Source organism: Pongo abelii, chromosome 15 (genome assembly GCF_028885655.2).
Source record: "Pongo abelii isolate AG06213 chromosome 15, NHGRI_mPonAbe1-v2.0_pri, whole genome shotgun sequence".
NCBI classification, from domain to species: Eukaryota; Metazoa; Chordata; class Mammalia; order Primates; family Hominidae; genus Pongo; species Pongo abelii.
The window spans coordinates 26,474,323-26,485,979 of NC_072000.2; the positions used below are offsets into that span (position 1 = coordinate 26,474,323).

Consider the following 11,657-nt stretch of genomic DNA (forward strand, 5'->3'; position numbering starts at 1 on the left):
AAAATTTTCATAGAGACAGAGGTCTGCTATGTTGCCCAGGCTGGTCTTGAACAGCTGGGCTCAAGTGATCCTCTTGCCCTGGCCTCCCAAAGTACTGGAATTACAGGTGTAAGTCACTGCTCCCAGCCTCAGCTGCTTTATTATAACTCCCACACTGATACCCATAGTGAGAAAATAGCTCCCTACCTGCCTATCTAGCACTCCTCTGGAGATTATAGTTCTTCAAGAGCAAGCCCAAATTTAATCCACTGTACTCTTCCAAAATGAAGCCTCTAAGACTTGATGTAGGCAAGCTGGCACGTCTACTTCTTACTCTTTGCATAAGCATCATGTATCTGTTTCTGTTTGGATCCACTCAGTTCCCCGCTCCTTACCCATATAGCCTTCAATGTTCTTTTTCAATCTTTGCCCAAGGAAAGTGACTAAAATCCTAAGATATGATATCATAACTTTATTCAGGAGATAATCAAATACAATACAGCGCTGACACTGACACACAGCTATGCATAAAAATTATATAAATCTCCTTGCTAGATTTTCCAGAAGAGGCCCAGACATAAAAAAACAAAGAGAAACCAGGAGAGTGCCTAAATGACTGCAGTGTTTCAAGCGTAAACATTTCCATACTCCCTTGTAGTGAAGGCAGCCCCAGGTGAAGGTGGTCCCACTAGCAGGAAGATTAGGAGGCAGCAGCTATGCAGAAGCCATATTTCCTGGCCCTGCCAGAGCTCAATGGTAGGCCTTATTGAACTCCTGGAGGGCCCACCGCTTGTTCTCTGTTGCCTGCTTGAGTACGGTGTACTCTTTCACCAGCCTGTCAAACTCCTCCCCAAGGACCTCATAGGAGTTCAGGACCTGTCTTGACTTCTCCATGTCCTGCTCCTGTAGGTGAATGGCTCCCTCCAAACGGTCCCTAAGAGGCGGGCAGAGAAGGTACAATATGAGGGTGCTGCTCCTCAGAAAGTGGCAGACAAAAATGAAAAAACTTTTTTTTTTTCTTTTTTTGAGATGGAGTCACGCTCTGTCACCTAGGCTGGAGTGCAGTGGTATGATCTTGGCTCACTGCAGCCTCTGCCTCCTGGGTTCAAGCGATTCTCCTGCCTCAGCCTCCCGAGTAGCTGGGATTACAGGCACACGCCACCATGCCCAGCTAATTTTTGTATTTTTTAGTAGAGACAGGGTTTCACCATATTGGCCAGGCTGGTCTCAAACTCCTGACTCAAGTGATCGGCCCACCTCAGCCTCCCAAAGTGCTGGGATTACAGGTGTGAGCCACTGTGCCCGGCCAAAAATGGCAACATCTTTAAATAAACAAGTTTAGGGAATGTGAGAACCACCTGTGAACAGCTGTACCAGACTCTTAGGAGTTCTCACCTAATCAGACGATGAACTTCCACTTTCTCAGCAGTGTAAGTGTCGGACAAAATCTTTAGCTCCTCCATCCTGACACAGGGAAGAAAGAAATGTCAAGGCAGGAAGGTCCCTGATAGCAGCAGGGTTGGGAATAGACGCAGTACCTGCCGATGGTCAAGGTGTGGGCTAAGCACTGATAGGATAAACAAGGTCACTCTGAATTCCCGAGCAATTGATCTCACAGTAAAGTGCCTATTTCAGAAGACTGTAAAAGAAAAGTCTCAAGGATGTTGAAAGCTTTTGGGTAATCCAAAAGCTAATACTGCTATGTGACATTTACTGGATACCCACAAGGCGCTAGGATAAGGGAGAGGAAGATTAGGGTAAGGGATAGAGGGCTGATATGTGAGACAGAATCCCTTAAGATCCACAGGGGTCACAGCTCACCTCAGCTTAAGAATCATAGCACCGCACTTGACTTCCAGGTACTGGGCATTGATGCGGTCTAGCTCGGATTGAGTCTTCAGCCGGTGTTCTTGAAGAAGCCTCTGTAGCAAAGTGAGGCAGCGGAGAAGCACCTGAGCCCAAGATGGAGGAAGAAGAGGGCATAAATAAAGATAGTAGAAAGGAGGGTAGATCAGGAATCTTTGGCTTCCCCAAAAGTGCTCCTGGGGTCAGGATAAAGGAAAGGGGCTGTCCCATGCCCTGATAAACCTGGGAATAAGTAGCACTCTTCTTCTCCAGCAGCAACATCTGCTCCTTCTGCTGGCTCTTGGCATCCTGGCACTGCTGCTGCTCACCCACCAGGACCTCTGTGAGTTTCCACACCTTTGCTGCCTTCACGGTTTCACTGTCAGCATCTGAGCAAAGGGGCAGAGGACTGACAGGAAAAGCCTAATCGCTACAACCCCTCTAAAGCAACCTTCCAGTGCCCCTATCCTGTATCTAGCCCCACAAATCCTGCCTTATGACAGGTTTTCTTCTAATAATCTATTAAAAATGGCCCCATTCTGGGCTGGGCATGGTGGCTTATGCCTGCAATCCTAGCACTTTGGGAGGCCAAGGCAGGAGGATTGCTTGAGCCCAAGAGTTCAAGACCAGCTTGGGCAACATAGTGAGACCCTGTCTCTACAAAAAAAATTCTAAAATATTAGTTAGGCATATTACGCGCCTGTAGTGCCAGCTACTTGGGAGGCTAAGGTGAGAGGATCACTTGAGCCCAGAAGGTCGAGGCTGCAGTGAGGTGTGATTGTGCCACTGTACTCCAGCCTGGGTGACAGAATTTAAAAAAAAAGAAAAAGGGGGGGGGGGTCCAGTTCTCATAATTATTAAATAAATTATCTTCACTCTTACCTTTGATTCCAGATTTGGACCTTAATTCTATTTTTTTGAGATGGAGTCTCTCACTGTCACCTCGGCTGGAGTGCAGTGGTACAATCTCGGCTCACTGCAACCTCCGCCTCCCAGGTTCAAGCAATTCTCCTGCCTCAGCCTCCCAAGTAGCTGGGATTACAGGCACCCACCACCACACCCAGCTAATTTTTTGTATTTTTAGTAGAGATGGGGTTTCACTATATTGGCCAGTTGGTCTCGAATGCCTGACCTCATGATCCACCTGCCTCAGCCTCCCAAAGTGCTGGGATTACAGGTGTAAGCCACCGTGCCTGGCCCGGACCTTAATTCTTAAGTCATAGAAATGGTTTAGGGAGACCGAGTGTGGTAGCTCATGCCTGTAATCCCAGCACTTTGGGAGGCCGAGGCGGGCAGATCACCTGAGGTCAGGAGTTTGAGACCATCCTGGCCAACATGGTGAAAACCTGTCTCTACTAAAAATACAAAAAAATTAGCTGGGCATGGTGGCAGGTGCCTGTAATCCCAGGTACTTGGGAGGCTGAGGCAGGAGAATCGTTTGAACCTCAGAGGCGTAGGTTGCAGTGAGCCGAGATAGCGCCATTGCACTCCAGCTTTAGCGACAAGAATGAAACTCCGTCTCAAAAAAAAAAAGAAATGGTTTAGGGAGGAAAGTTCAGACTCAGGTGTTAAGCTTTATTATTTTTGTAAAAATGATACACATTCAGGGCCGGGCACGGTGGCTCACGCCTGTAATCCCAGCACTTTGGGAGGCCAAGGTGGGCAGATCATGAGGTCAGGAGATTGAGACCATCCTGGCTAACACGGTGAAACCCCATCTCTACTAAAAATACAAAAAATTAGCCAGGTGTGGTGGCGGGCACCTGTAGTCCCAGCTACTCGGGAGGCTGAGGCAGGAGAATGGCGTGAACCTAGGAGGTGGAGTTTGCAGTGAGCTGAGACTGCGCCACTGCACTCCAGCCTGGGTGACAGAGCGAGACTCCGTCTCAAAAAAAAAAAGATACACATTCATTCAGGGTGGTCAGACTCAAATAAGAAAATCATTACACAGAAGCAAGTAAAAGCTGAAATATGAATACTACATCTAGAAACACATTATTATAAACAGCTTGACATAAATGGTATTATACCCTCCAAGCTTATACAGAGAGTATAAGGTGTTCTATGAGTCTGAACTTTCCTCCCTAAACCATTCTGAACTCCTGAGAGAACTCATCCTTCCCTGCAGCAGGAGGACACTCCCACTCGGTATCTTGCTGAATAAAAAGAGTCCTTACAAAAGTCCTTGTTTTGGCTGGGCGCGGTGGCTCACACCTGTAATCCCAGCACTTTGGGATGCCGAGGCAGGCGGATCACCTGAGGTCGGGAGTTCCAGACCAGCCTAATCAACATGGAGAAACCCCATCTCTACTAAAAATACAAAATTAGCCGAGCGGGGTGGCGCATGCCTGTAATCCCAGCTACTCGGGAGGCTGAGGCAGGAGAATTGCTTGAACCCGCGAGGCGGAGTTTGCGGTGAACAGAAATGGCGCCATTGCACTCTAGCCTGGGCAACAGGAGCAAAACTCCATCTCAAAAAAAAAAAAAAAGTCCTTGTTTTTATTCCACCAGCAACAAAACAAATAAGCATCTCTGATGGTTCTAAACCTCTGTCCCAAATCTAAAATCAAAATATATTATTCTCAAAAGAGCAGACCAGGAACCCTGAAGTCCAGCTGTGAGCACAACAGAGAGCTAGCACTCACCTGAATTGGGATCATAGTAGCAGAGCAGACTGAAACATTTCTTTTTGAGCTGCTCCTCTACTTCTTGCTGTAGCCGAGCCCTCATCCACACAAAATCCTACAGTCATAGAAGTAAAAGCAGAAATGCGAATAGACTGTAAGAACTAGGACGTCTCAGCCAATGAATACATGAAGATAACCTCAATAATAGCCAAAGAAAATGCATCAAGAGACATCAGAGAGACTCATTTTTCACCTATCAAATTAGTGAAGAATAAAATGACTGTCAAGACCCCACGTTGGTGAGAATATGGGGGATCCAGGAGCCCTGAAAATACCTTTCTGGATAGCAGTTTGGCATTAGGTACCAATATTCTATATGAGTATGCACTGACTCAGGAATCCCACTTTTAGCACCAACATTACAGAAATAATCAAAGGTAAAGACACATATGAACCATATGTTCATCTCCCTGTGGTTTCTAACAGCAAAAATGTGGAAACAACCTTAATATCCATCAATAAGGTTAAGCAAATTATTCTACATCCATACAACAGAATCCTAGCAGAGATTTAAACTGATGACATAACACTAAGCACTATGTGCCTAGATACTTTGCTAAGAGTGCTATAGAAGCTACATCTTATTTACATTTATGTATGACTTGAAAAGAAATCCAAAATATATTACATGAAAATAGACTGTACTTTTCTTTTTTTGAGACAGGGTCTCACTCTGTGCCCAGGCTGGAGTACAGTGGCATGATCACAGCTCACTACAGCCTTGACCTCCCACCCTCAAGTCATCCTCCTGCCTCCGTCTCCCGAGTAGCTGGGACTACAGGTGTGCACCACCAAACCTGGCTTTTGTTTTTTTGTTTTTTTGTATTTTTGGTAGAGACGAGGTCTCACTATGTTGCCCAGGCTGGTCTTGAACTCCTGGATTCAAGTGATCCTCCCGCCTCAGCCTCCCAAAGTGCTACTAAGATTGTAGGTGGAAGTCACTACACTCGGCCTTATACTCTCTATGTAAGCATGAAGGGTATAATACCATTTATGTCAAGCTGTTTATAATAATATTGTGCTTCTAGATGCAGTATTTCAGCTTTTACTTGCTCCTGTGTAATGTTTTTCTTATTTGAGTCTGACCACCCTAAATGTGTATCATTTTTACAAAAACAATAAAGCTTGACAAAAAAACATTTTAAAGATATGGGAGAAATTAAACTATTTCATTTATTTGGTTCCAATATCTCCCCGCCAACCTCTGAGAGTGGCATGAGTTCCAGAAGGTCCGCTTTCTCCAGCCCCAGCAGTGGAGGTATCTCCCTCTCCTGGCTAGGACCTAAGAGCCGCATCAGTTCAGTTACAAGCAGCCGCTGTTCAAGGGTCTCATGAAACTGAGAGAGAGAGAATAAAAAACAAAAAGAGGTGACTATAAAACTTCTCCCACTCCACCTCTTCCATCCTTATGAACCAGTTTTTCACATATTTTCAAAGTCCTCAAATTGTCATCCCCCCTCAGATAACTCAGTTGCGAGTGACTTCCGTCAATGTTTCTGTTTCAAACTCTGATAACACATCCACTCCTTCCCCGTAACTACAGTCCATTTCTCTTTTGACAACCCATTTCTCAAAGCTCCTACTTCCCCTAGATCACATCATCAGACAAGGCCACAGTTGGCCTGGTCATTCCTGTACCTGGTAACCGACCCCCACCTCATTTCTTTCACCTCACTTTTTTTGAAACTGTTTCGCTCTGTCACCCAGGCTGGAGTGCTGTGGCGCAATCTCGGCTCACTGCAATCTCCGCCTCCCAGGTTCAAGCGATTCTCCTGCCTCAGCCTCCCGAATAGCTGGGATTACAGGCGTGTGCCACTGCACCTGGTTAATTTTTGTATTTTTAGTAGAGACGGGGTCTTACCATGTTGGCCAGGCTGATCTCAAACTCTTGACCTCAAGTGATCAGCCTGCCTCGGGCTCCCAAAGTGCTGGGATTACAGGTGTTAGCCACCACGCCCAGACTTTGCCTCACCTTTTTGTCCTCAGAAGTTACATTTGTGTCTTGTATCTTCACATAGTAGTCCACAAGCAACTCTTGAATGACTCTATGTAAAATCTCAGACCTCAACCATGTTGTCTTATGCAGTCGAACTTCCTTCCATGCCTAGAAATCCAAAAAATCTCCGGTAGGAACCTCTCTCTCTCTCAGGATTTTCCCTTCTTCTTATCTCTTCTCCCAAAGCCCTTACCTGAGCCTGCTCCTTTGCTAGGGTGAGGCTTAAGCCACTCTCATCCACACGCTGTGAGAGATTCAGGAGAAGCTTGCTGAAGTATGGGTTCTGTAACAGGTCCTCTTTACTCAGGTTACAAGGAGGAAGTTGTTTGCTGCACACTTAACATCATGTCCCCACAGGTACAAAAAAACAAAAAAGGTACGGACTCTTACTTTACATAAGTGAGCATAACTTAATACTTCCAAAAAAAACCCTAGGATTTTTATAAGAGAGATTGCTAAATCTAATGAGATTTTTAAAAAATCCACAAATAAACTAGGGGTAGTATTCAAGGTAACAAGCATTTATATTATATACAAGGATATTAAGGGGGAATAAATAATAAACTAAGATCTTAGGAAATGGAAATGCAGTTGGTACATATTAGACAAATATAATAAAAATTAAGGGACCATTAGTAGGAATCACAATACACAAAATGCCTCATTCATCCAAAATTAATAGAGTTCTTAAAGTAGGGGGAAAAACAAACAACACGTGAAGTTCCAACTTTGGATGTGATATGTAGTCACATAAACAAGACTAACCGAATACACTTAGAGTAAGTTAAACGTTCAACTAACCAAATTTTTTTTTTCTTTTTGAGACAGGGTCTCACTCTGTCACCCAGGTTGGAGTGCAGTGGCACAATCACAGCTCACTGCAGCCTTAACCTCCCCAGATCAAGCGATCCTTCCACCTCCTGAGTAGCTGAGACTACAAGGCAAACCACCATGACTGGCTAATTTTTTTTTACAGACAGGGTCTCACTACATTGCCCAGGCTGGTCTTGAACTCTTGGGCTCAAGTGATCCTCCCACCTTGGCATCTCAAAGTGCTGGGATTATAGGTGTGAGTCACCACAGCTGGCCCAAATTCTTTTTTATTTTTTTCTTTTGAGACAGAGTTTTGCTCTTGTTGCCCAGGCTGCAGTGCAATGACATGATCTCGGCTCACTGCAACCTCCACCTCCCGGGTTCAAACGATTCTCCTGCCTCAGCCTCCCGAGTAGCTGGGATTATAGGCATGCATCACCACGCCTGGCTAATTTTTTGTTTTTGTTTTTTTTATTTTTTTTTTTTTGAGACGGAGTTTCACTCTGTCACCCAGGCTGGAGTGCAATGGCACGATCTCGGCTCACTGCAAGCTCCACCTCCCGGATTCACGCCATTCTCCTGCCTCAGCCTCCCAAGTAGCTGGGACTACAGGTACCCGCCACCACGCCCGGCTATTTTTTTTTTATTTTTTATTTTTAGTAGAGGCGGGGTTTCACCGTGTTAGCCAGGATGGTCTGAATCTCCTGACCTCGTGATCTGCCCCCCTCGGCCTCCCAAAGTGCTAAGATTGCAGGCGTGAGCCACCGTGCCCAGCCTCTAATTTTTGTATTTTTAGTAGGGACGGGGTTTCTCCATGTTGGTCAGGCTGGTCTCAAACTCCCAACCTCAGGTGATCCGCCCACCTTGGCCTCCCAAAGTGCTGGGATTACAGGCGTAAGCCACCACACCTGGCCAGCTGGCCCAAATACTTATAATTGTCGGTAGAGTTGAGTAACCCATGTAGATACAAAACAGCATAGGCATGAGAAAAAAGTGTAAGAAATTGAGATCCTCTGGTTATTCCATATGCTCAAGGAGCTTTCTTTCCATTTCTTTTTCCATATGCTCTCTGTTGGGGTCTTTTACCTCTACTTGCGAAAACACCCAAATTTTCATTCTTTGGAACATTATACCCAAAGTCTTTTTGGGAAATAAGAAATCTCTCTTTTTCCCCAAGGTACTGAAGCATCCAATATGGAAATAGTCAAGATATAGAAAATGCAAGCTCTTGAAGGATTCAAGATATAGAAAGGATCTGAGATATGGAAAGAACTCAAGATACAGAAGGATCTGAAATTCTGGAGACTAAGATATGAGAATATTTAAGACACAGGTAGGAAGGACACCTTCAAGGAATTTGCTGGCTACTCTTATTTTTATAATATGCTTGCTAACATCAGCATGGGAGCATCTTGAGTTTTTAGTCTACTACACAAGCAGACATTGAACCAACATTAACAGGAATTAGTGTAGTCTGTTTTCCAATAAGAGAGTGTTCAAGGATCTTCATGTATTCCAGTTTCCTCAGAAACATAGGCTTCTGTGAGGAAAACCATACTGGGGAAACTTATAAATCCTTTTTTTTTTTTTTTGGAGTCTTGCTTTGTTGCCCAGGCTGGAGTACAGTGGCACCATCTCAGCTCATTGCAAGCTCCGCCTCCCAGGTTCACACCATTCTCCTGCCTCAGCCTCTGGAGAAGCTGGGACTACAGGTACCTGCCACCACGCCCAGCTAATTTTTTGTATTTTTAGTAGAGATGGGGTTTCACCGTGTTAGCCAGGATGGTCTCGATCTCCTGACCTCGTGATCCACCCACCTCGGCCTCCCAAAGTGCTGGGATTACAGGCGTGAGCCAATAAATCCTTTTTACTAGAAAAGGCAAGAACCTGGATAAGACCTCTCTGGATAAATCATCAAACCTTTTGCAAATGGCTACTCTTACCTTGTTGAAGTATTTCCATCCCTTCTCCAGGTGAGCAGAAATCCCCGGATGCCATTTGATTTTCTTGGGATTCTAATCTGTGTAACCAAGAAGTGAAAGAAAACAAAAAGATGAATAAACAGCTGGCTGCTCCAAGCACACTACCTTAACGTTCAAATTTCTGTTGTCCACAAGCTGGAAAGGAACCTCAAGGATGACTTTTACAGACGGCCTATACCACACATCCTGGGTCCCAAGCTCTTACACAAGCTTTATGGACAAACAGATTTACAAGTGCCAAAACATGTCACATTCTAAGCACACATGTGTTTCCACTTGCTCCAAGGTGTCCAAAAGGAGCCTCCTAAAAACAGCTTTCCAATTCACTGAGTCTAAATAAGAGGATTCTCCATCACCACCACCACCATTATGCCAAAGTTAAAACTGAGCTGCAGCTTCCCAGTTACGAATGAACTGGGGGAAAAGGGAAAAAAATCAAAGTCTACTTTTTCCCCCCAATAACTCAGCTATCAAATTCCATAATAGTTTTTTTGTGCTTCTTTAACTTTCATCTAAGATCTGTTGGTAGTTTATCATTAACTCTAGAATCATCCTTCAGGAATGATAAATCATTCCACACTTGAACAACAACTGGTTTTCACATAACAGCCTAAGAAAAGAGCACCTGGAGGAAACAGCGTGACAAGAAGACTGACAGTGAGGTCAGTGGCAAAAGAGTAATGCAAAGGCGTAATGTGGCTACAACGGGAATGTGAGCTGTGGGTGTTTTGCCAGAACATGGAGTGCGCTGAAAGGAATGACACCAACACAGGGGCAGTAAAGATGGGCACAGTTTGACCTCAGGAGACAAAAATTTTCCCTTGACATTAGTTTTCATGTTTTTGCTCTGCCCCTCCTGTCTGCAAGGTATCAAACTCCAAAGGGCAACTGAGCCTCCCAAAGCTGAACAGGCATTGAAGGTTATTATGATTGAACGCTTCATGTTTATAGAACATTTGGTTTACTCAATCGTTTTATGAGTAACATCAAAGTAACTACTCATTTGTTTTCTAACATGGTCTAGAGGGGGACGCAGCTGAGGAGGCAGAATGCTGAGACTTAATTTGCAGCTCGGCCGGCCGTTGCTTCTGTGAACTTAAGGAAAATGCTTTTTTCTGTGCCAAATTTTCCCACCTGCAAAACTGAGATAACGATTCCTGCCTTGGATGAGACATTAAGAATTAATAACACAATCGACTTGTCAACAAAAGCCACTACTTAGTTAAGCTCAGTGTTTTAACAATTCTGCTTATCGTTGATCTATGACTGCAAATAAAAAGTTTTGCAGGCAAATTTCGCACTTGGAAATGAGGACCAACCCAAATTTCAAAAAGCCAGCTGTTCGTCCCTCCCTAGGGTAAGTGTCCCTTTGCGTTTTTTAGGGTGCCTTTCTTTACCCTTCTTAAAGGTTACAAGGCATGAACGGCAATCAGGCTCGATTCTCCACCCTCTGCACTCAGACGTGTTCAAACGCTGCTACAGGGACCCAAGCATTTAAATGTTCTGACTCAGGCGTCTTTTAAATTCTTAGAGCTGTCTTTACACGCTGCACTGAACGTTAAATTGATTTTACAGGTATTTTCACAAGATATGACCCTTACAGGGCCCGAGATGAATCAAAATGCAGAACGGGCTCTCCGGCGCCTACTTCCCTTCTGTCTGGGCGGCCAAGGATTCCCAAGAGCGACGACGGTCTCCAGCTGCGGAGGCCGGGGACTGGCCGGAATGACTCTCCCTCAGATCTTCCCCGAAGCTCCGCCCGCCGACCCTCTAAAGCAAACCTGCACACCCTGGGGCAGCTGAAGCTCTCAAGCCGATGCCGAGAACCTCGGCCGGGGCGGGCTGGCCAGCAGCGTCTACACCCCAGAACCCGCCCGCGTCGGGGCTCCGGAACCTCTCGCTCGGGCCGGGCGCAGGGGCTGGGGGAAGCGAAGCCCGGAAAGACCAAGCTGGAAGGCCCGGAAAGGGGAAGGAGCATAAAGTGCAGTAGAGGCTGCGTCGAAGGAGGTGGAGGCGGGGCCACACTCGAGGCGGGAACGGCAGGCCCCGCCCCTCAACGGGTGCGCGCTGGGTTCCCACCGCCTTGGGTTCGCACGCTCGGGTGGTGGAACCCGGACTGGGAAACAGGATGGTCTCGGAATGGCTTTTTTGCCCCTTCTCCTTAGTGCCTCCCCAGTGAAGGGCAGGTGCTGAGTAAATGGTAGTAACTGCTAACATTTATTGAGGGCCTACGATGAGTCAGGCACTACGCCAAGCATTTTGCTTGCCTTACCTCGTTTTTTTTTGTTTTTTTTTTGAGACGGAGTCTTGCTCTGTCGCCCAGGCTGGGGTGCAGTGGCGCAATCTCGGCTCACT

At 45.8% G+C, this 11,657-nt stretch overlaps 1 protein-coding gene across 3 annotated transcripts; it reads right to left on the bottom strand.

Moving 5' to 3' along the window:
- Window positions 1–431: 431 nt before the first annotated feature.
- On the bottom strand, window positions 432–11,374 carry HAUS4 (HAUS augmin like complex subunit 4). 3 transcript variants are annotated; one of them, XM_002824567.4, is made up of 10 exons: window positions 11,092–11,374; window positions 9,264–9,340; window positions 6,701–6,843; window positions 6,484–6,615; window positions 5,714–5,848; window positions 4,470–4,566; window positions 2,068–2,213; window positions 1,801–1,931; window positions 1,375–1,443; window positions 432–913 (listed from the first exon to the last, which is right to left on the bottom strand). In XM_002824567.4, exons 2-10 carry the CDS (start codon window positions 9,316–9,318, stop codon window positions 730–732), a joined length of 1,092 nt encoding a protein of 363 aa, XP_002824613.1. In that variant the 5' UTR covers window positions 9,319–9,340; window positions 11,092–11,374; the 3' UTR covers window positions 432–729. The 3 variants fall into 3 exon arrangements, with proteins under 3 accessions (XP_002824613.1, XP_009247196.1, XP_009247195.1); XM_009248921.4 differs by having other exon boundaries at window positions 11,084–11,355; XM_009248920.3 differs by having other exon boundaries at window positions 10,904–11,324.
- Between the last annotated feature and the right edge of the window lie 283 nt (window positions 11,375–11,657).